Consider the following 24005-nt stretch of genomic DNA (forward strand, 5'->3'; position numbering starts at 1 on the left):
CTATTTATCCCGTGAAGCTGATATCTCTTGGCAGCAATTAAAAGAATACACAGAAAATAAAGCAAGTGAAAAATGATGCTGGATGTGGCCAAATTCTAGATCGATCTGTTGCGATAAAATAAGTCTAAAAATTCTAAACATAATGTATGATTTGGAAAAGGTATTTTTTTAAATTTTCTTTTGCATGTGCAAAGGGGGCACCAGAAATGGCTAAGCCCCTCCTTGGTAATACAGCGATTTCCCATGGCTCACTGCTTTCATGCTATGAGAAATGATCATTATTTTCATCTTTCTGCTGCCTCTCCCACAAAGTTTCCATTTTCATGATGCATAATGTCATAGGTTTTATTTTCAAATGACAAAAGGGACTATCTTTAGTCAAATTCTACCACCACAATGGCGCGACCTTCAAGAGCCTTCTTTGTCACAACTTTTAAACAAACTGGTGTTAGAAGCTTAAATAATTATACATACATTTCTATGTCCAATGGCTTTTGGGTTTCTGAACTGTAAATATAAAATGTTTTAGTCCCATCGCTGGAATAAAGATCACACAAAACTATTGAGGGAAAAGGCAGATGTCAGGACAGAATGATGACAAATAAATCTGAAAATATAAAACCATTCACCGTCCCAAGGCTCACATGCTAATGAAACCATGTAAAATGGAAGAAGAAAAAAAAAGGTTTAGACAGAAAAAGAAGATTAACCCTCTCGTAGTAGATCCTCGAAATGCTTTAAAGCAGATTACTACAGCCAGGCGCAGGGGGGTTTAACACACATATTGTCTGTGGGTTCCTCCAGTGTTAAACTTTGCATGTCTATGCTATAAATGATTTTTATACCTTCGACCTATTTGAGAAAGGCAATTTACACACACAGCAATAGGACCGGTGCAGCTGAATTGTGACTGTGTGTAATGGAGAGGAGGAAAGTGTCATGGAAGAAGCCATCTCTTCAATTTCGAATTACAGCAGCTCAAACATAATAACAAAATGACTGATCTATAACAGAGATATTTAAAATTAGATTTTAAGATCTATGGGACAGAAACGCATTGTTTGTTTTTCCAGGTTAACAGTAATGTATCATATAAAATGTAATGTGTAGTATATATATATATATATATATATATATATATATAGAACATATGAAGCTAATGTACTCTTCCTCTGAATTTTCTATATACTCTAGGATGGTAACATATACATGTACTTTATCTTGTCTTTTGAGTATATATATATATATATATATATATATATATATATATATATATATACATATATACTGTTATATACAGTTTATCTCTGAAATTTTTATGGTCTATGTGATTGCTTATGTTCCTGTGAAAAACAATATATACAGTGTAATATATATATATATAATATATATATTATATACGTTATGTGTATAAATTATGTCTACATTATACACAGTATATAATACATAGAGATATACACTGTATCATACATATAGTATACATTAGTTATGTGCAGTTATGGTTAATGTGCAATGAAGAATACAATATTCTCTAGTCATATATTAAGGTTCAGAACAATATGACAGATTTCCTAGTTAAATACAATTTAAATGATTGTAAAGTGTTAACTTTCACTAATTTTATTTAGTGTATTATATAAGGGTACGATCCAGTTTATATACAAACATCAGTTATATGTATTATTTGTGTTAATGCAAAAAAAAAATTAACCAGTCATCTGAATGAAACGTTTCCTTGTAGAATGATGTCGTTTTGTATAAAACATATTATTTAATTCACCGCCCCACACACACCATTCATTTACATATTAATGGTGTTCCGTTTACACTGTGGGGATATCTCTGAAAATCCTGGGTTCCCTGTAATGATTTAATTTGCATTTAGGCAAGGTAATTTGGATATCATACATTATGTTCAAGTACACACTTTCAGAGCACGAGCATAATAGCTACATTGTGATGTAGGGGGCCCGTTCTCTCCCAGATGACAAACATCAAGTACACATTAAGGGTTGTATATAAAAAGTTGGGGTATTCCGTGTTGTCTGATTTCTGCCTATGAATGCCATGAATACAGTTGCTTGAATTCGTTTTATACATAAGAACAAATACCGGGCACGATTGTGACCCCCTTTTTTATCTTGAAGTGTGGCTTTTATTCTCTTTCTAATCCACAGTGCAGATAACGCCAGCAAAGAGGGGCCGAGCTTTCTGTCGAAGATAAATGGTCAAAAAAAGAAAAAATTGAATATTTGTGGACTAGTAAAGTCTGCAACAGAAATATTATCAAAAAAATTAATTATTTTTTCTGCCTTATCACAGGAGGTACAAAATAGTTTTAGGCTGTAACTGAACCACCTTGATCACAGACACTTTTATATAAAACCCCAACTGAGATACCGCAGACTTTTTTTTATGTTTGGGGTTCCTTCACTCCAAGTGCAGACTGCACATTTTTCTAGAAGGCACTAAAACCGACCTCTAGAATTCTGTTTTTGGCTTCAGGCTGTATAGGTGAGAAACTATCTTTTTCCCCAAAAACAAGATGCATGTGATGCATACACAAAAATAAATTCATACTTCATAAATCCATTCTTGAATAAATGAATATAAAATACATTTTCTATACAGAAAAGTTTGCTGTATTTTTTACAAACTCAAAAAGGCATCACTACAAGGACTCGGGCAACTTTTGTTTTATTTTTTAATTTTAAACAAGAAATTATTAGTAATGAAAAAGATAATTCTGTTTAAACTAGGGCGACTTTACGAATATGATTCCGAGAAGACACCCAGTGAAGACCTCACTTGAGGCCATTAGAGGTGTTTGAACCTTCTGATCAAATGGACACTTTCTAGATATAAACACCTACACAGCAACTATCACATTATCACCTATTCTCTAGGGCAGCGGAAAACTCGACATTGCGGGGATGTAGGGACACAAAGGAAATCCACTAAGATCTATTGATTTTTTAGGGTGAAATGTGTTGGTGGAGGGGGCGCCCAAAGGATCCAGACAACAGGGATCTCCAACAAGAAGCCCACTGCCTACCACTGAGTAGCTGTGTAGACTGGAACACTCGTCGCTGTGCATATACCTGTTCTTGTGCAACAAAGCCTGGGGTAGAAATACAATTAAAACATTAAATTTATGTAATTTTTGGAATCCCTAAAATGCCGTTTCAGCACGTTGTCATAGTGGCGCTCTGTTGTTTTTATTAGCCATAAGTAGATCTCATTAAAGAAAAGGTTGGCTACTCCTGTGCTATACATTGCCCAATTCCTAAAGCATTTGTAGCAGGGGTACAGGTTACCGTTCCGAGTCTATTTTAAGTGTACTATGTCTTAAAAAAATATTCCTATTATTATCATCATTATTGTTGTTACCATTATTATTATTATTGTTGTTGTTACCAATATTATTATAATTGTTACACCACACTAGGGACTACAGATACTTCAACATAAGGTATCCATAGGCAGAGGAAGGCTTGATTTTTTTTTTTTTTTTAACATGTTGCAGTTTGGGATAATTTCTTTGTTTTCAGCAGCAAAAAGTGTCTGATAATGATTAATGCTGTCTTCATCCAATGGACCACCAATGATCAATTTTAGGGATGCACCAAATGGGGAACAAAAAGGGGGGATCAATCCCCATGTTATCCCCCCTCAAACAAAATTATTCTGTTATAATAATAAAAAAAAATGTATACAACAAAGACCCCAAAGAACCAGATACATGATTGGAAACAAACAGGAAGTTTTGCTAATTACAGCAGTACTTAGCATTTAATTATATATAATGTATATAACCAGGCTCCCCAATTAACACAGGGAGGGGGGTGCATTTCATTGTATTTTCAGATCTAGTTGTAAAAGATTTCCTCCCTGAATCAGAAAATGATTCCAGCCGATTTCATTTGATTTGGAATAATTTGTGACATCTGTAATTTACACCTTATAAATGGCTGATAATAGAAATCAGTACACAGCCCCATCCTGGGGATTATACCTCATGATGGGCTTTTAACCAGCTCCATGCCACTCTGCTCGGAATAAACCGTATTTATACGTTATATGCCGTGCCCGGCTTCATATAACGAAATACCGGCTGCAATGAGCGTGATTGACGCACACGAAATGTTGTTAAATATTTTGCGCCCCTGTTGTAACGCTATGGGGGCGTGGCTTATCGGAAAGGCGGGATAAACGCGCGACCGCAGTTAAAGCGCTATGTTTTGAATCGCATGGCTAGGACCCCCCCCATATTTTACTAATTTGTGTTTGTTTTGCCGAAAATATTTTAATACGAATTTTAAAAAAATAATTGTGGTAAAATCTGTGGAAATTTTAATTTAGGAAAATGGAAAATTCGCTTTATAATATAAAGTGATAGAATAATATAAAATACATATTAATAATATACGGTTAAATGAGTTTTGTAACGTTGTATCCCGTCCTGTTCACGCATTAAAGTGATTTGTATATATATTTTTTTATAATATTATCTCCAGCCTTTAAAATTTAAATCACTGCACGATGCAACGGATGCTTTACAAACACGAACAAACGCTCGCCACAGCGTGATAAATAAACGAGGCATGCTTTCCGCAAAGGGTGTGTATCTCTTTAAGAGAAGGAGGAGGGGGCGAGCGAGCGAGAGAACTGAATGAAAGCGCTAGTGAATTCTTGCATAAATTATGCCTGGTGGCCGCGTGACGTCACGCCACTGTGTGCCTGAGTGAGGGGGAGGGCATGGAGTGGGCGGGGCGTTGCATGTGTGTGTGAGTTCGCGGCCCCCGGGTGCGCGCTCGGTCCTCGGGGAGGACACGTGAACGCGGGTGGAGCTGGTGCCCGTAGAGAAGTGAGTGGATCCCGAGCTGTGAGTGTCCGACGGAGCCGCGGGTTCGCCTCCTCCGTGCGGACGCGCTCGTGCACTATCGGATTAAACTTGAGCTGAAATTAAAGCACAAAGGAAAGAGAGGCGATAAGAACAAGAAGAAGGGAGGACGGGACGGAGAGAGAGTAAAGAGCGGCAGAAATAAAGATAAAAGGTGGAGTGTGGGGAGGAAAAACAAAGCGTAAACTACAGCCAGAGATCTTCCCCCTCCTCCCCTGCAGCCCGGAGAGGAGGAAAGGGGGGAGACGGAGAGAGATAAGAGTGCCCCTATCAAGTGATAGAGATCTGCTGATGAGACAATAGGACAGTGTGTGCCGGCGAGGTGCCCCGGATCCTGCCCTCTACAGAGGTAAGCGCGGTGCTGAAAGGTGGCGGCGGAGGTGGGGGGGGGTCTTACTTCTGCCCTTCTCGTGGACTTGTATGGGGCACATTGATGTAATGGAGAGGGGGGTATGGAGGAGGTCGTGGCAATCCGTGTCCTTCCAAAACTTAACCTGCTCGCTCCACGGTGTGGGCAGCAAACTTGGCTGAGAGTTGGGGGTGTGGGGTCTGCCGGGGAAGTTTCGTGCCGGCAGCGGGTAGGACGCGTGGAGTTTTTTTCCGGTTATCCTCCGTGGGGTCCGCGCCGGGCTGGTGTTTTTGTGCCGTCCTTGCAGAGCACGAGTCCTGGTGTACAGTGCATGGAGGAGGGGGAGGGCAGAGAAAGAGATGGATAGATGGAGGATCCTGTGGCCGGAGGGAGGGGGGTGTTGGGATTGTGACCGCATGAGGAGATCCTGTCCGTCCACCCTCCGGATCAATCAGTTTGCCTACTGTGGGCAGTGGAGGGGATTGGAGGATCTACTTGGGCAAAGTGTGTGCATGGAATGGGGGTATCTGTGGAGTGAGGGGCTGTCCCGGCCGGGGTGTGAGTATGAGTGTGTGGATGCACCGAATCATTCCGGCTCACGGCTAGGTGTGCAGCATCTCGCCCCCCTGATGAAGGCTCTCTCACCCGTAGGTGGTGTGTCCGGACCGCCGAGATCTCTGTGAGGATGAGGAGACATGTTTTTTGTGTCGCTCCGGGGGGCGAGTGAGTGGCAAACAGTTTGGGGGAGGGGGCAGATCTGCATCGGGAACACGAGGTGCTTTACAAAGTGCAGGACTGGGCTCCGAGAAGCGAGTGTGTAGGTGAGAACAGCGGGAGGGATGAGACCCCCGCAAACTCTCCTCCTTTCCGTTATCGCGATCCCCCGAAACAACAAACCCACTGCTGCCTGAAACGCGACTCGGACACTCCGGAAAGTGGCCAAGGTGACTCGATCGTGTCGGTAAATCCTTGTATTCAATTGGTTTGGACTTTTGCTCGGCTCACTGGACCAGGTGGCCCTGTGTGTGATCAGTGCCATGGCTGCTGCCCCCTCACACCCCCTCACTGGGGTTACTTTAATGAGATGCTAGCTTTTGGAGGTTGGGTGTTGAGGTTCCTCAAGCTATAACCTGATGATGATGATGATGATGATGGTGGGAGTGGGTCATTGTCCTGGAGAGATGTGCTCTAAGACCTGGCCTCTGTATATGTATTTTTAATGGTTTCCCTGTTCACATCCCTCTGCTCTGTGGCTGAACTGGGTCTTGCTGGTGTAGATGGGAGGGAGAAGGGGAGGCTATTGGTGAGGCTCATGGAGAAGGCGCTGCAGGCTACCAGCAGCCATCATTGCAAAGCATTCATCTCCTCCTGATGGCCTTTAACAGGAGGGTACCCGGGGGAGGGGGGGGGGATCAGTGAAGCCGTTGAATCGGGCGCCCGAAAATGGGTGCAAAGTGCCGTATAACAGGGCATTTAGCAAACTGCTATCACGCCGCCTTTATTTAAAGTATCTTCTCTCACCTAACAAACAATAGACAAAGGACACAAAAGTAGCAATTGAGGAGGAGTTTCCTTTTGAATGGGAGAGCGCCCTGACCCGCACGCCAAGCACACAAACTCCAGCTTCTAAAGGCTTCAAACCACCGAGTGCAGGATCTTCCAGCCAGCGTCGGTTTGTGGCAGGTGGTCTCTCCGCCATTTAGTTTTTATTTTTTATTTATTTTATTTTAATTCATTTTATTGGATCAGATAACTTGTTCCCCCGATGAGTGATGCCACAAACACGAAGGATGAACATGTCCCCTGGAAGTCCTTAGCAGCCATGCATGTTAACGACAGGGAGGCCATTGTCCCCATGAAATTCTGCTGTCCCCACCGCCGTCTGAGAAACGCTCAGCGCTTTACTCGCCCATCGCAGCCCAACCGTTTTCTTTCCAACAAAGTTTCAGTCCCACTGGCACGGAGGCCATTGTTTTGTAGCCTAAAATGGCAGCTTTAATTAACCAGGACCCAGTCATCGACATTGGTAACCCTGATCAACCTAAGCTCGCTTTCCATAACACTCCTTTAACACTTCCTTTTAAGGCTTAAACTTTTCGTTTTCACGTTTGACGCAAGTCTCGTAAAATATATAAATGCACCCTGTAAATAAAGGTTGGGTGGGGGCGATGAAGGAATATGGCTAACGTATGGCTAGGGTTTCTCCTTTCTTCTCTCGGTGTAACAGTGTCAATGTTATAACAGGCTTTGCTTGGAAATAGAAGCTTTAATGGATGAAGTCGTTAGTGTGATTTCACACAACATCACCATCACGTGTGTGTGTGTGGGGGGGGCCAATTCCACTAAATAGCTTGAGAGTATTTTGTTTTGGACGTACGGGGACGCAAGGTTCGATAGGGATCGAAAAGTTTTCTGGTTATTTATATATCCTCACCAGAAAGGGATAACGAGTTCTGGCTGAAATTCCCTTTTGTGAAACTGCGAGTCCTTACAGGGTTAATACAGCGAGCTGTAATTAAGGCGGCAGTGCCACTGAAGCTCATGGAAAGCGTGGGAACGTGCCCTTGGCCACGTGACGAGTCCCTGTCAGGGAAATCTGTGTGAAGTAGTGCGTAATGCTCTTGCTTTATGGAATGTGTACGGCCGGTGAGCGTGGAGTGGATTTTTAGAGTCCTTTCTTACGTTTGGTGTCTCTGTGGCCTCGCACAGGGAGTTATCCAGCAGTAACTCTCTACTACTCCTGTCCAGTTTTTTTTCTTTTCGTTTGGAGATTTATGTTCGACATGACGTTTGCTTTCAGTGTTGAAAGAGTTAATGTCTGCTTTACCTTGCTACACGCAGGATAATCGCTGGCGTTTTCTGTTTCTGCCATCCATTCCAGGCGCACGCTCCATGTATTCTCCACCCCTTCTATTAAGCACTATTTCCTCTGAGCCTTCTTCTCATCCAGCTTTTGGAGTCTGACCTCGTTTTCTGAAATAGCTTCAGTAGTTTGGTCCTTGAAAACATTATTTGACTTATTTTGAGATTAATACCAGTTTAAAGTAAGTTTTATATAACATTGTTCTTCGTTCGTAACGGACGTTAACAGGTTGTACCCCATCGATGAGATGAATCTACTTTTCATCTTCATGTCCGCCTTATTGCCCAAAATCATATGGAATCGGTGAGGACATCCGTCTCCCGTTGGGCCTGTTTGTGGCCAGTAATTGGGATGCTACAGTAAGATAAGCCCAAGTCTAAGGACTTCTCAATGCCAGGCGGGGGCTGTATCAGCTTTGATTTTAGTAACATTAAATATGTAAGAATATTTGTTCCAAACACGCTAGTGTTGGATGTATTCGTATCCATGTGGTGCTGCTTGCTTTATGATTAAGACTTTAGTTAAAACTTTTTCAAGAGAAAATGGAGTCTCTAGTTGAAGCTGATGCCTTTTCATTTGGCCGATTTGGATGTAAAGCTACAAAGGATTCTGGGAGCTCAGATGCCTCCTTAGTTTAGAACTTTTTTTTTTCTTGTGCTTTTCTTTGTCTGCTGGAGGGACAAAACACAATGAGGTCTATTCACTAACAGGATAGTTGTGGTTTCAACACCCTGACTTCACTTTACATTATGAAGGGCCAGTCCCTGGAGAAGCTTGGCTTGCCCTGTATAATGCATAGTTTAAATCGGTGGGATGTTTTTTTTTTTTTTTGTTTTTTGTTTTTTTTTTCTTTCATCCATGGAATTATGCAAAACCAACTCAGCCTTCATGCTGGAGAAACCTACCAGTGTTTGTCCTTCGTATTGCGTGGTCAACTGAGGAAGTAGAAACACAACTGCCCTTTTGGTGCATAAACCCCACTGAGTGATCTCAACTGTGGGTCGCGGTGCCCCTTATCTAACCGGCCAACTCCCGAGTAACGGAATGTGAACTTTGACTAGGTATCTGTCGGCTAGACTCCAATAAGTAGAACATGCGCAGAATCTGATCAAGGCATCTTAAGGAAAGAGAATAGCCCACAATACACTTATTTATGAAAAAAAAATAATCCAAAAACTAAAGCTTTTTTTCCACTGATGGCAGCTGAAATGTAACCAGAGAACTTGTAGAAAAGGCAGTGATGGAACCAGAGACCTTTGTGGAGTTCTGGTGAAACCGTAGAGACATTTTGTCCGATGGGAAGTATTTATAATTTACAGGTGGGAGCCTCGGTGTTCTCTTGGTCTGTATAATTATCTGAGGTGCAGGAGGAGGAGAACTCTGTAACCTAGAAGAGCATTTTTCTCATGAAGTTACATTCTATAATTACCCCAGCTTTGCATTTGCTATTATTGTTACATGATTGTCCTTAATAGGGGCCGTTACTCATACAATTCTTGTTGGGTTTTAACACGTTGTTGGCTTGGTACCAAATTGGGGAGAAAGTATGTGCGGGAAACTAAAACTCCCATCACGGTCAGCTACCTGTATCGTGCAATTATAGATCGCACTGCTTGTTTCTGATCGAAGTTACACTGAGTTCAGCCGTCGTGGAACAGCATCTGCCGCTTTCAAGGCAGGTGTTACCCCAAGGCTTTTCTTACCGATTTGAGCTTTGAGTATTTCTTTACAGTATCGGCACGTGGAGTATTGTACAAAGAATACAATGTATCGTTATAGCACCCCACAATGCATACCTACTGTTAAATATTACGGATGAGTCTAATTTTTTTTAAAAATTGGATTTTTAAGAAAACCAATAATGGATACGCCTTGAATCAGGGGTTTTTCTTCCACGTTCTGCTATGAGACATGAAATGGACGAATACCTAGAGAATCAGGCAAAGATGGCTAAAGCACCTGGTCTTGACGGGGTTAAACAGTTGTCTCTTGGCTTTTTTTTTTTTTAAAGAATAAGTAGGCTGCGTATGACACCAAAGCTGTTAAGGATGTTCTCCATAAGCATGTTAAAGCTGATTAGTTCAGAGCTGCAACATAGAATTCTTCTTAAGCTGTTCCCAGGTAGGACGGAGCTTCTGAACTGCTAGCAGCACCTAAACACGCAAACATTATTCTTAAAGACGTACCTAAAACTCCGCTCACAAGATTTTTTGTTTTATGCAGTAGTTCCACTTCATCTCTCGTTTTGGGTCTAACGTTTGCTTCATTAAGATGAGTTTCACAGAACTTTGAACATTTAAAATATATCTAGGGCACGTTCCTGCTTAAACTCCTTGGTCTTCTAACGTTCTTTACCCGTCCATCTCACCCGGGTCAGTGGCATGGTAGAGTTAACTTTTCCCTTCTAGTACTTCCTAGCCGATACATAATAACTATTTGGAAAGTTGTTTTTGGATGAAGTTGATACAGTATTTAGACATGTATGTGGTGACATCATCGCCAAGCAAAGGTTTATAAAGAGTCCCTAGAAGGTCTTTCTTTTTCTATAAACTTTAATGTGAATTTTTATTTTCTAGAACTAAATATTCAGTGTAAATTTTGCTCCAGGTGATCCGTCTCTCAATAGTTGTAGAGAAATATTTGTCATAATAAGATAATAATAATAAATAATAATAATAATGAGCATTTGCGCCGACGTTCCTACAGAACTCAACAGAATGTTGGACTTTCTGAAGCTTTACAATATAGTTTCTTCTAGTAAGTTGATTTGTAAGATCCCCTTGGTTCATGCTGTGTGGGTGTTATGACTAAACCCCTCCACACCGGGCAAACTGCTAGAAATGAAGTGGAAAAATGGCAGTTTTTTTTCCCTTGTACCGCCGTGTGGACGATTGAGAACAATGATTTTGTGGGTGAGACAAGGATGGTAGCTTTCGGTTCTAGTAAATCTTATCGGTTCAGGAAAACCAACGTGTTACAGAGGAAAACTGCACATAGTTAATTTCTAAAGCCCTAAACGTCACGCATAATCCATCTGTATCTTTGTACCATCAATATGTTTGCAAATAGTAGCGTATACGTTGTATACTATGAGCTGTTGGAATGAAACTTGGCTGATAAGAACCATACAGCCCATCTAGTCCACCCGTTTTTCCTCAATCAGTCCTTGGTCTAGCCTTAGATTCAGAATAGCCATGCGCCTATCCCATGCATGTCAAAATACCCTCACGGTATTGGCGGGTACCACTTCTGTTGGGAAGCTGTTCCATTTATCTACCACTCTCGGTAAAATAAAACTGCATGCTGTAAAGTGGATATACAGAATATAGGTCCTCCATGTCTTAAAACCCGTAGAGCACTAAGTAAAGCATGCTGTTTTTGGCTATTCCAGTGGTTTTATAAATAGATATAAACAGTTAAAAAAAAAAAAAGGGGGGGAGGGTCAATTGCATGAATGCGTTATGAAGGGTTTTGTGAGCGTTTTTATAACAAGTACTTTAATTGTGTAACTGCTATGACTATAGGGAACGTTGTCATCCCCTCCCTTTTTCCATGACTCCTACACCCATTGTTGAACATGTGCGGAGTTTGAGGCCGGGTATAGTTCGGAATATGGGCCAGGACCCTACGGAAAACAAAGAGCATTCTCCTTACGCGTGGCCCATGTACGAGGACAGATGGACAGACATGTTGTCCCTTATTTTGTGTACAAAAAGAAAATTGCTTTTTAGTTAGTAGCCCGGTTGGTAAAGAAAGCAAAAAGTGATGAAACTTTTTCTACAAAAACATGTCCCATCATTGGATGGATGTGGTCCTTCAGCCACCTGCTGAGACAATCGCCTTCTCTTACTAACTTTACCCATAAATTATCTTCAGATGTACAAAAAATGTTGGCTTTACACGTATGCCAAAAAATAAGTATAGTTTGGAGAATATTCGTATTTCTTGCACTACCCTGATGTGTTTTGAGCACAACATAGCTGTGCTCCATTGGTGAATGGAGATTTGTGTTGTAGACCAGCGGCTTCTTCCCGGAGTTGCGTGCTGTATTCTGAATTTCTGCGTCGGTAGTATTAGGCGACGCTCTTACTTATGGGTTTGGTTATTGCTTTGTTTACTTCTTATAACTCGAGCAGGACGTTAAGATAGAGCTATTTAAAGATGACCTGTTAGGATTACTTTACAGCACTTATATAAAAGTTCCTTCTGGGTGACGGAGCTTCCAATGGTTAATGCATGTGTTTGTCCTGCCTCACGGCACTCTCCCTGTCTTATCTTCTATCCGCTAATATTTCATTTGTGTGGCTAGGGGTATGTCTTTTAGAAGCATGTAATTTGATGGCACATCAGTACCATTAGGCCCACCTAGTCTGACCCTTTCTTCCTGGGGCAGAGACTCGGACCTTAGTCAGTCCTTGGTCTCGTCTAAGATTCCGGATGGCCAATGTTCTCCTGCCATCGTTGATATGTTTGTTTCCATTCGATGTATTTAAATGGTACTGAGTTTGCCATAATTCCGAATCGAGAACCGGTTTCAGCCTGACGGAGCAGTTCTATCCGGTTTCCCAGAATCCTTTTCAAGTGCTAATTTCTATTGGAAGCATCAACCTACTGAGCTTCATGGGATCCTAGACCATTGCTGACTATTGACTGTGCCTAGTAATACTACTTCCCATAAAACACAGCGTGAGCTTTTTTCATATACAGCCAATGATCACTTAGTTTATTTACACATATCCATATAATTGCAGGAAAATCACATTTTGTCCGGTTTGTGGGAGAGAAGAAGGGAAAAAAAAAAAAGCCAAACCTTTTCTGCTCCCGACTATAAATATATTCACCCATGTGAAATGAGAGACTAAAATCTGGAAATTTGGCACCATGCTGCAACATTAACTTCCTGCCACACTACAAAGTGATGATTATGCCACGTACATTTATTTGCGCTCTAACATTATTACGATTCCGGCTAGTTTAGAATATAAGAGGATTGCTAACATGGCCTTCATTTTGCTGTCAAGCCATCCCCATCATAAGCACGATATATATATAATATACTGTAAATGCAGTATTCTACACAAAATTATTGCTGTCCAAAAAATTTCATACAAAAATGTTCATTTTCTGTTAAGGTGACTTCTGTGATTAGCTATGATTTGGAAAAGCCCTGAACGTCTCCCGGTGTTAGGATTATGTTATAATATGTGTCTCAAGACAAAGGGTAAAACGGAATTTAAGAAAAAAAAATAGAAGCCATTGTTAGTAGCCCTAAGCAAAACACTTCCCTGCCCAACATGGCCTCCTTTTCACGCCGTCCGTATGTGTTCCAGTCTCATCCAGACAAGGACACCCACACGCAGCTCCTGCAACAATGGGCTACTCATTCACCTCTCACTTGGTCCAGGAAGGGTGGGTGGACCATCCTCCCCTCTGAAGCAACAGCAGGAGGAGAACTCCGAGGCTTGTCCTTCCAGAGGCCCCCATCAACCTTCCTTTTTTTTTTTTCTCCCCAAGGCAATTTTTTTTAACAGTATCTGCCATATCCTCTTAAAGAAAGAGACGGACAGATGGTCAAAAGTCTTACTGTTGTGAACAATAAAATTACTCCTTAGGTCAGAGGAGAAGGATCAACATGATACGCCGCCATACTGCCCAAACCCAACAGTGCTTTAGCATCCTAGTTAACCCCTTAGTATCCAAACGAGTTGGCTATCTCTCTGAATGCATTTAGTTGACAATGGCTTTCCGGACCACTAAACTAGTTGCATGATTAGTTGTACAAAACTCGGTCATCAACCTCAATGTCATATGTTATATATTGTCCCCCCCCTCCATCTCAGTATGGTGGGGGGCTGGGGTTTAAATGGGCTAGCTGTGTGAGTATAACAGGACGGAGTACCCTCCAGCTCACGGAGGTGACCTTTGCCCCTTTATATCCTGTGACACTCAGCCAGCCTTTGTGCTGCCCTTTATTCATGGCGGCTATGTTTCCCTGTCCTATGCTGCGGCCTACCAAAGAGAGGAGATAAATTATTTTCAGCTGCAGCTCAGTCCAAAGAAAAGGCCTCTGGAGGTGTTTGGGACGTGGGGGGGGGGACTTGCCATACGTTCTCCGGAGGTGGCCTTTTCTGCTCCAGCTGCCCCCCCCAACATATCCTCTGCATTAAAAGTACCAAAAATTAGCTTTTTATTTAATTTGTGTGTTTTTAATTCCCTTGTGGCTTCAGCTGTAGTGTTAACTGCCAAGAGATCACTTGAGGGTTAATGGCATCAAATATGATGTCTGGTCTTCCATCTCCTCCCATCGTATTCTGTCACGCAGGGAACCGTTCTATGCTGACACAGATAAAATGCACACACACATCAGTGACTTCCAATGAGCCCAACGATCAGAACGGACAGGCCGCTCTGACGACTGCTTCCTTCAAAGTCATAGAATCCCATTAGATTTTTTCCATTTTATTAAAATTATTTTTTAATAATAATGTCTGTCCAGCGCATCTAATGGTGCTAATCTGGATCACTAGATTGGAGGTCTAATCGCTTAAACTTTGGTCGTACTAAAGCCTCTACTTCAATGGCGGAGTTGTGTTTATGGCAGCATTCTGCATAGATTTATATGAACTAAAGGTTTGTGTGTATTTTTTATGTACAAATACCCCCCCCCCTTTTAAGGGGGCCGCACAGTGTCCACAAGGAATTGATGGGTTTAGGCATTCGTATCATGCAGCGATCCATGAAGTCGAGAGCTCCGACGATGGAAAGTTTTAGAGACTTATGAATCCAGCTACTTGTTCCCTATGCGTACCGCAGAAGCACCTACCCGCAGCCATTAATGTGTGGAAAGAAAAATAAGATTACGGGTTTGAATCCTAGTGACAAATTCCAAGCATGAATGGAATTCTTGAATTAGCTTCTTGTGTGAATTTAAGACTGAATGTGTTCATCGGGATCTATAGGAGGGTTTGATTTTTCTGCTTGTAGAATTAATCTTTATTTATTTTTTTGGCGTTAAAACATGCATCTTTTTTTTTGTCTGAAAATATCAGAAATATTATTGTACTGAAACAAGTGATGTCATGTACTCCCAAAACTCGTCTGTGTGCTGCCTTTAGATCATTTGCAGCTGCTGGTATCAAACTCTAGGTTTAATAAACAGTCCCTTTTTAAGTCTAATAACTGCAGTATTGTTCAACCCTTTTTTTTTTTTTCCCTTCTGAAGTGCGCTCTCAATAATTCAGATCATGTGACCTTGTTGAGAATAGCCCCCCCCTTTTTTTATTTTTTTTTTTATTCTTTTTTTTTTTTATTTCCCCCTCCGTAGTGGACCACCATGATCCCAGAATATCGTGAAAGTTAAAAATAATTCTGTTGTGAAAAACATGGCTTAGTTTTGTGGGTTTATCTGCTTTGGTTGCCGTTTTGTTAAAGGACTAGCCAGATCTGCTAAGTTCTTGATGGCGGCGGTGGCTGCTGCTCGCTCATCTGATTACCCTCCTCGGGGAATAAGGTTAAGGACGTGCTGTTGGTAACTAGAGCATTTTCAGGGCTTTAGTTCAGCAGATGGGATGCTCGGCTCTATCCATACATCTGTCTGCCTGCTGTGGCAGCTGAAGCCGTTGTGTCCTTTTGTTCTGTTCTAGGCACCCTCTTGATGAGGAAATAAGTGTGCGGTATATTAATATACGGGATATACAGCATATATTCTCTTAGGTGGTGCGCCCGTGTTCATTGTACTTGTTTCCTGTTAAAGTCTAAAACTTAACCATCCCCCATTCTTAGCAAAATTTAATGCAAATTTTCGATCTCCTTTTTGATATTGTTGCGGTTGTTTGCCGAGTTAACCGTGTCTTCATGTCTTTTCTTGGCACACAGGAGTACCTGACACTGCATCATCCGAGAGAATTAAGAAAATATGGAATGACATGAAAGATTAGTTTAAGGATTAACAACTGTGAGGACAGACACCTCAGCGAGGTGAAGCACAATCTGACACAATCGCGGCTCAGAAGAGCTGTGTGCAGAAATCATGGCGGATCCCGGTATGATGAGTTTATTTGGAGAGGATGGGAATATTTTCAGCGAAGGATTGGAAGGCCTTGGAGAATGTGGTTACGCTGAAAACTCTGTCAACACGATGGCACAGCAAATGCCCATGGATCAAGGATTTGGTTCTATGCAGTCGCCGCTCCACCATAACACAAGCAATCAGAATCAAGGAAAGTTGACCCACTTTGATCATTATAACCAATATGAGCCACAGAAAATGCACATGATAGAACAGCCCAATAGGATGATGACAAACACTCCTGGGAATGGTATTGCCTCTCCACATTCACAGTATCACAACACGCCTGTTCCTCAGGTCCCCCATACTGGTGGCCAAATGGGGGTGTACCCCAGCATGCAAAACGACCGACATGGGCCACCTTTTGTGGACAGTGGCTCTATGTGGGGGCCCAGGGCTGTGCAGGTGCCCGATCAGATAAGACCACCATACCAGCAGCAGACACAGCAGTCACAGCAGCAGCCTCCAAACCCTTCCGCACCCCAAGGACCCCCTCACCCTCAGCATGTTCAGCAGATGGGGAATTACATGGTCCGGGGAGATTTTTCAATGCAACAGCATGGCCCACTACAGTCACAAAGGATGAACCAGTTTTCGCAGGGACAAGAGGGTCTAAACCAGGGTAACCCATTTCTTGGTTCTCCAGGACCAGGTCACATGCCTCATGTTTCCCAGCAAAATCCAAACATGGGGCCTTCATTGCGACACTCGGTCCAGCAGTTTCATCACCATCCTCCCACTACGCTTCACGGAGATTCCGTTTCTCACAGTCCTCGATTCTCTCCTAATCCTCCTCAGCAGGGAGCAGTGAGGCCCCAGTCCCTTAATTTTAATTCTAGAAACCAGACTGTACCGTCACCTACATTAAACAACTCAGGGCAGTATCCCCGGTATCCTTACAGTAACCTTAATCAGGGATTAGTTAATAATACAGGGATGAATCAAAATTTAGGCCTTACAAACAACACTCCAATGACTACATCTGTACCTAGATACCCAAATGCTGTGGGGTTTCCATCAAATAATAGTCAAGGACTGATGCACCAGCAGCAACCCATTCATCCTAGCGGCTCGCTTAACCAAATGAACCCACAAGCTATGCATCCTTCACAGCCTCAGGGAACTTACGCTTCTCCACCTCCCATGTCACCCTTGAAAGCAATGAGCAATCCAGCAGGTACCCCACCACCGCAAGTCAGGCCTGGCAGTGCTGGCATACCTTTGGATGTAGGAAGCTACCCAAATATGCCCCATCCTCCATCTCACCAGCCTCCTAACAACATGGTTATGGGACAAAGGAACATGGGTCCCAGAAACATGCCTCAAAATCAGGCCTTCATGGGTATGTCTTCAACACCCAGGGAAATGGGTGGGCACATGAGACCAAATGGATGTCCTGGAGTTGGCCATGCAGATCCGCAGGCAATACAAGAAAGGATGATGTCTGGCCAGCAGCATCCCAGTCATCAATCTTTCCAGCAGCAAATGGCAAACTGTCAGCCTCATCCAGCAATGCCCCATCAGTCTTCTCCACCGTCACATTCCCATCATCAGCCATGGACTCAGCTTCACCAGTCACCTCAGAACACACCACAGAAAGTGCCTGTCCATCAGGTAAGTGAACAATGAGCTTCGTATGTCCATTAATAACGTTTTTATATTTTTAACGAGGGTGGATACTGTAACAGGTTCTTACCATTTCATTATTGCCAACATCTGCAGCTTCCACAAATTCTAATAGACAATACATGTGCGTAATAGTCATACCCACACGCTAAACAAAACATGCCTTAACTTCCGTCTCTGTGTGCATCACTTTTTTTTTTTGTTGTTGTTCTTGGCTAAATGGCACAACGTTAAACAGGAAGCTGTATCTGTAGCTTTTTGGGTATGCGGTGGTTTTTATTTTTCCGTCTTTCCTAGACTGCCTTGATAAGGTCCTACAAAATAAAACTACGAGGAACGGCACATCCTGCCCTGTATTCCTTCTGTTTTGGAAAACTTAATAACATCCTCCGTCGTGTGGTTGGGGACAGTGAGGCCCCGGCACTATACGAAATCAGGGGGCGGGTAACTTTACGGGGAGGAATGACACCAGGACATTAAGGTGGCTGCTCCTACTATGCTGGGCAGGGTCAGTTGAGTTGGATATTTTAGGCTGCTTTTCTTTGGCTTGAAATACAAAGAACACGCTAGGTAGCATTTATACCCAGACTAGATCCTTTTTATGCATCTTTTGGCTACAGCGTGTTGGACCTGAGTGCTGCCCGTTGCGGATTGTTTGCCAGGTTTGTTGGGACCCAGTGTATGACAGGGAAGTAAACAACCTCCCATGTTTAATGTATGGAACTGTAATGCGGAACAATCAGGAAAAGTGGCACAGTATCCGGTATCCTTTCTGCCGGCCCTGCGGGGGCCGTATTGTATGCCGGCCGGTGTCCTCCGCCTCGGTTCCAAATGGGAGTACAGCGGTCAGATACCACCTTAAAGCCACGGTAGAGCGGAGATATCTCGATGATATCGCTAGAATGCCTCGCTAATCTCGGTGCTTGCGCTGAATATATTGTATATCTGCTTTTATTTTTAGCCCCGTATTTCCCTTCGCAGTCATCGTGGCTCGCTCTCCAGGAAATTCCAGGCATTTTTATGTAGCTTTATGGGAACGTGGTTAAGAAGCAGCTTAGACGTTGCAAAGGCACAAGATGGGCATAAACAACGTCGTGGCAGGTGCCATAATAGTCTGTTTTATGGAGGGTTTTTTTTTTTTTTTTTTTTTTTTTTCCTTCGGGGTCTTCTTGCAGCTGCATGGAGATCGTGCCGTGAAGGAAGAACTATGCCACGGCGATAAATAATTTTGTGAAATTGCAGGGCTGGCTGTGGTTTCCCTGAAATATGTCTAAAACGCGTATTTTGAGATGCCGGCCGTACAGTAGCGCGTTTGCTGGACGCGGAATAAAAGCGTGTTTGTTTTTCCTAGAACACAAATTCTTGCTTCTTGCTAGAAGCGGCTTGTGGAGCCCCATAACATCGAGACCGCAGAGTTTCCAGGGATGGGGCCGACACTGGATCAAGTCACGGAAGAGCAAATAACGGAGAAACAGTTTTCCTTGTGTTTGATGGGCATGGGTGGCATAGATTTTGGAAAATCTCTCCATATATTTATGTCTCTGATTTCTCCATAAGGAACAAGGAGCTGATTTCGCCTCTGTGGGGGGAAAATGTATTTATTATACATTTTATTCTCTGTAAATCTGTATGAGAATCCAGATTCTCTGCCGTTGGTTTAATAGGGTTTCTGGATACCGTCTTCTGCAGTTGGCGTTCATAAAGTTTTTAGTTTTTTTTCGGAAATAAGGAATTATCGTCATAGATATCCTTTGTCAACTAGAAAAAGCCTGTTACAGGGATGAGCTTCCAGTACTGGCAGGAGAGCACTGGGGAGGAATAAAAAAAAAAAGGGAAAGGGAGGAAGGATGTGTGGAGACCAAGAAAACATTAAAGGAGAAGGAGGATGTGTGGAGCACAGAGAATGAATGAAAGGGCCATACAAACGGGTAGATTTAGTAAATGAATAATTAATGTAATTCCATGTTTCATATCTGTCAGCTACCCTTATATAATCTGTTCCCTTTCATTATAAAGGAATACATGGAACAGCCTTCCGGCAGAAGTGGTAGAGGTTAATACAGTGAGGGAATTTAAATATGCATGTGATGGGCATAAAGCTATAGAGAATTTAAGACGAGATCAAAGGCTGATTAAGGTCCGGGTCTCTACATCATGGGCAGGCTAGATGAGCCGAATGCTTCTTGTCTGCCGTCGAGTTTCTATTTAGGTTTTGAACTGGTTTTCCCGGACGTTGCTGTGTGTGCTGACGCTGATTTTTCTCCTGCGCGTTTTCTCAAGCTGTTGGATGAGCTTATGAGCCGTTTCTTGCTTCCTGTCCCTATAACAATGTATTTTTAACTCTTTCTCTGTAGGGAAAGGCTAGATTTAGTTGAGAGAGAGAGAGAGATATATATAATTTCGCTGTGCGTTGCCGGGGGGTCCGAGGGCTCCGTTGCTCTCGTATTTATAGCGTAACGGTGACTTTCCAGAGGAGGGAACGCTCTCCCCGCTCTGACGGAGGCATATTCTGTTTGACATCCCACGTGGGTTTTCAGTAACCCTTTCAGCGCTGTAACGAGTTACTTGTGCTTGGCGTCAGAGGATTGCGCCTGTGTGCTGCTTTGCTATTTTTTCTGCTTAATACGCCCTTTATTTCCAATGTGCGCAAATTCCAACGCGTGCGGGTTCGTTTGGAGCTTAATTTTAACTTCCTAAGGGTTGTTAATTTGTATGGATTGCATGTGAAAAGACTGCAGGACGCTGGCCGCGGTTACAATGCCCTTTGTTTCTCAAATTTTACTTATAGCGCAGTTTAAATCTCCAAGGGAGGCGTACACTGGGGCAAAATGTACATTTTTGCATATCTTAAAGTATTTAAAGTGAAGAAACCAAGAAACGGGTTTATTCACATTTTTGTTTTTGTTTTGCCGATTTGGTATTCGTTTTGGGTCCAAATGTGTGTTTTGTTTGAATGGAGGTGTGATTATATTTGCACTCCAATTAGATTGATGTAAAATGCTAATTCATTTACAAAAATCTTACCTTTGCTTCCCAGGTATCTTGGTGCGGATATTGAGGTTATCTGCGATACATCGGATGGATTTTTTAATGTATCATTTTATAGACTTTATGCGAAGCCTGTATAATTACAGGATACTTTTTTTATTAAAATAAAACTTCCCCAACCCACAGGAAATCTGGTGAAGGAATGAATTTGTTTTATATAATTTTTATTTTTTCCACTCGAAAGCCTTAGACGCAGAAGGGGCTCTGTGCCCTTGAGCGTAAAGTCCTTGTGTGGATGATTCCTCCGGTTTTTCCATCTCAGGTACTATCAGCGGACTGAGTGAGAGTAATTGGTGCCATTCATTATCTGCTCACCAGGCCGGTTAAAGCCAGTTCTCGGTGTATTAGCATAATGTGAGTCAACAACCGCATTCTGATTTGGTGGGTGCCGGAGTCACCTGACCCGCCGGTGGAGGTTAATGTGTTGCAGGAGCTGATCCACTCTTTCACTGCCAAGTCCAAGGAAATATTCAGGACTCTTTGTTTAAGGAGACCAAGCGAAAGCATTCTGGCGGACCCCGGGCTTATTTAGTTTTAGTTTCTAAGCACATTTGTGGTGCTTCGTAAATTTTGCTGTGAAAATTAATATTCAAGGTTTTCTTTAGTATTCATCAACTACTTGTGCAGTCACCCCCCCCCCCCCCGGGTTCCTATTCGGTAGCATGGATAAGGGGATTTACTGTACTGCGGGGTTAAATGGGGTATTATCTCCTTGGGTGATAATCACACACACACACAATATCTCTATAGAGGGAGAGCTTGGGTTGTGGATTCCTTTTTTTTTTAGCCGTATATATGACTGTAATATGGTCATTATGTGTATATATTGTAAACGTTCTGTGAATTTTTTGTAGCGCGTCTTCTAGTTGTCCTCATAGTAACCTTCTACATCCTCCAGTCTATACTGAACAGGTCCGTTCTAATAATTTAGAGTAATGAAAATGCTCTATTTCTGTCCAGAATGCTTGGAGTCTCTAATACGGACCCGGAGATGAAGGCAAAACATTCTTTGTATGTTCTTGCAATGTTTAATGAATAGATTGTGCGCTTGATGCTTGCAAGCAGTTCTCTCTGAACTACACCTAACATGCGCAAATGTTCTTCTAGAGAACGCTGGCCATCTCTTAGCTCCACACATAATGAATGTTTATTCAAAAATTATATTTAACTATGTATTAGGTTTATTATCATTTATTTAACAGTAAAGTAACCTATGCTTAAGATGAAAGCTTCTATCTTCCAGTTTTGTGGGACACCCATGTGTTCTTTGAATCTATGCCCTGACCTGCATCTTCTGTCCTGGTGGCCTTTGGATAAACACCAAATGAACATTGGTGTCCTCCAAGGTGGCACAAGCTGTGGACAGGAGGGAGAGGGATAATTTGATGTACATCAGAGGGTAAGAACTGAATGGGAAAGTGTAGGGTAGAAGACAAAGCTCAAATGACTCATTTTATAGGTGTCCTTGTGTACATTAATGTGACTCTGCCACATCTCCCAACCTTTTCACTGAAAATCTAATCTGTAGCGGAGCGAAGGAAGTTCAGGCCCCAGGCGGCGGCGTCTTCACAATAGCCCTTGCATATGCGCATAGTCTCTAATTCAAACCGGCTTGGAACTTACCCGCCTGCAAAAACACTTGCCCCAGGGGCAGCTTTGATTCTGTAGAAGGCTTGCAGTAGTTTGTTGCCCTTAGCTGGATGTACATATTCAAGCCCTCAAATACATTAGTTTTCCACATGTTTTGAAGCAAGATTATTGTAATTGTAATAATTGCCAGCCTACTTCACAATAAGGTACAATTTGGGGGTAATTTACATTCGCAAAAAAGAAACCTGCTATTTTGGCGTAAGAAAAAATGGAGTCTTCAGTCAGAGTTCATACCGTACAAGGCGTTCCATAAGCTTTCAGGACCCCCAAGCTCTATCTCAAGATGATTGTAAAAGAGTCCGGAAAGCTTATTGAATTTTACTTTTTTCTGTGTTGTCTGCAGCAGTACACGGGGACGACTTCAGAACTAAATGAGAAATTGCTATTCTTTAACTGGGATGTATATCTGTTTTGGGTCAAAATCTGTGGAGTTGATTCATCTGCGCAAAGCTTAGCGATTATATATAAGGATATCTTGCAAGTTCTTCCTGTCTGTAATGATATCCATATTGGGTTAAAATCTGCAAGCCATGGGCTCCTCCAACGCTTGATGGCTGGCTGTGCTTCATGGGAGTTGTAGTTTAACAGCCGGAGGACAACATGCTGTCTAATCCCGTTCCCACCCTTGTAATGTGATACGGCACCGGATAAAAACTCGGTTACAGGAAACAACACCCTTTTATTATAGCTAGCAATCATAGGGCAGAATAGGCAATTTAATGCAAACCTCCTTTTGAAGTAACCATTTTATCCCGTATTCCACCCTTGTTTACTGAAGCCTCATCAATATGAATCATGGTTGCATCATAGAAAGTGAATAAAACACAGGTATGCGCTTTATTTGCTTCAGCTTGTTTCTGATGACGTTTTTCATGTTCGGGACATGAAACAGGAGCGAAGTATTTAAATAACCAGACGTAGGCTGGCACTGCAAAGTTTCCAACGTCGTGGATGATCAGTGTGTTGGGTTATACCTTCCCAAACGTATTAACCCTTTTAAAAAAACAAAAAAACTAGATCTCTAATACATAGTTTCACACTAAATGCTCTCTCTCTCTATATATGTGTGTGTGTGTGTGTGTGTGTGTATATAATATATAAAATGTCCCGCGGCACAGTCATCCAGAGATTGTGTGAGAAAATCACATCTAAAGCAGTATTTTATCCTAGTTTTCCCGTGGTTTCCACTGATCTCCCATCAGATTAAATAAATTGGCCATGTTTTTAAAGCAAAATTGCAAAGTATAACACAGATTAAAATACTAGCCACTGGAATGTGACGTCTCGTGCGCCCCATGTCTTGTTTAAAGAGTGCGGTAATATTCAGGAAGGGTTAACGGAAGCTGTTGTCAAATAAACATTTAACACGTTCCCCCCCATTGGATAACTTAATTTTAAATGTTAAATGTAATTAATCAAATGTAGACTCGCTTTATTCTGTATTATGCATTTAATGTCTTCATACCCCTTATAGTTGTTACCAGCTCAATAACAAGAT

The 24005-nt window shown here is 42.2% G+C and overlaps 1 protein-coding gene across 1 annotated transcript in view; it reads left to right on the forward strand.

The window, feature by feature from the left end:
* Positions 1-4696: 4696 nt before the first annotated feature.
* The window catches only part of CHD7 (chromodomain helicase DNA binding protein 7), a 62172-nt gene continuing 42863 nt past the window's right edge, over positions 4697-24005 (forward strand). Inside the window, exons 1-2 of the mRNA XM_053466575.1 lie at positions 4697-5252; positions 15991-17797. Of these exons, the coding sequence (XP_053322550.1) occupies positions 16145-17797 (1653 nt within the window). The 5' untranslated portion in view covers positions 4697-5252; positions 15991-16144. The remainder of the gene's footprint in view (positions 5253-15990; positions 17798-24005) is intronic.

This window comes from Spea bombifrons, chromosome 5 (assembly GCF_027358695.1).
Source record: "Spea bombifrons isolate aSpeBom1 chromosome 5, aSpeBom1.2.pri, whole genome shotgun sequence".
NCBI classification, from domain to species: domain Eukaryota; kingdom Metazoa; phylum Chordata; class Amphibia; order Anura; family Pelobatidae; genus Spea; species Spea bombifrons.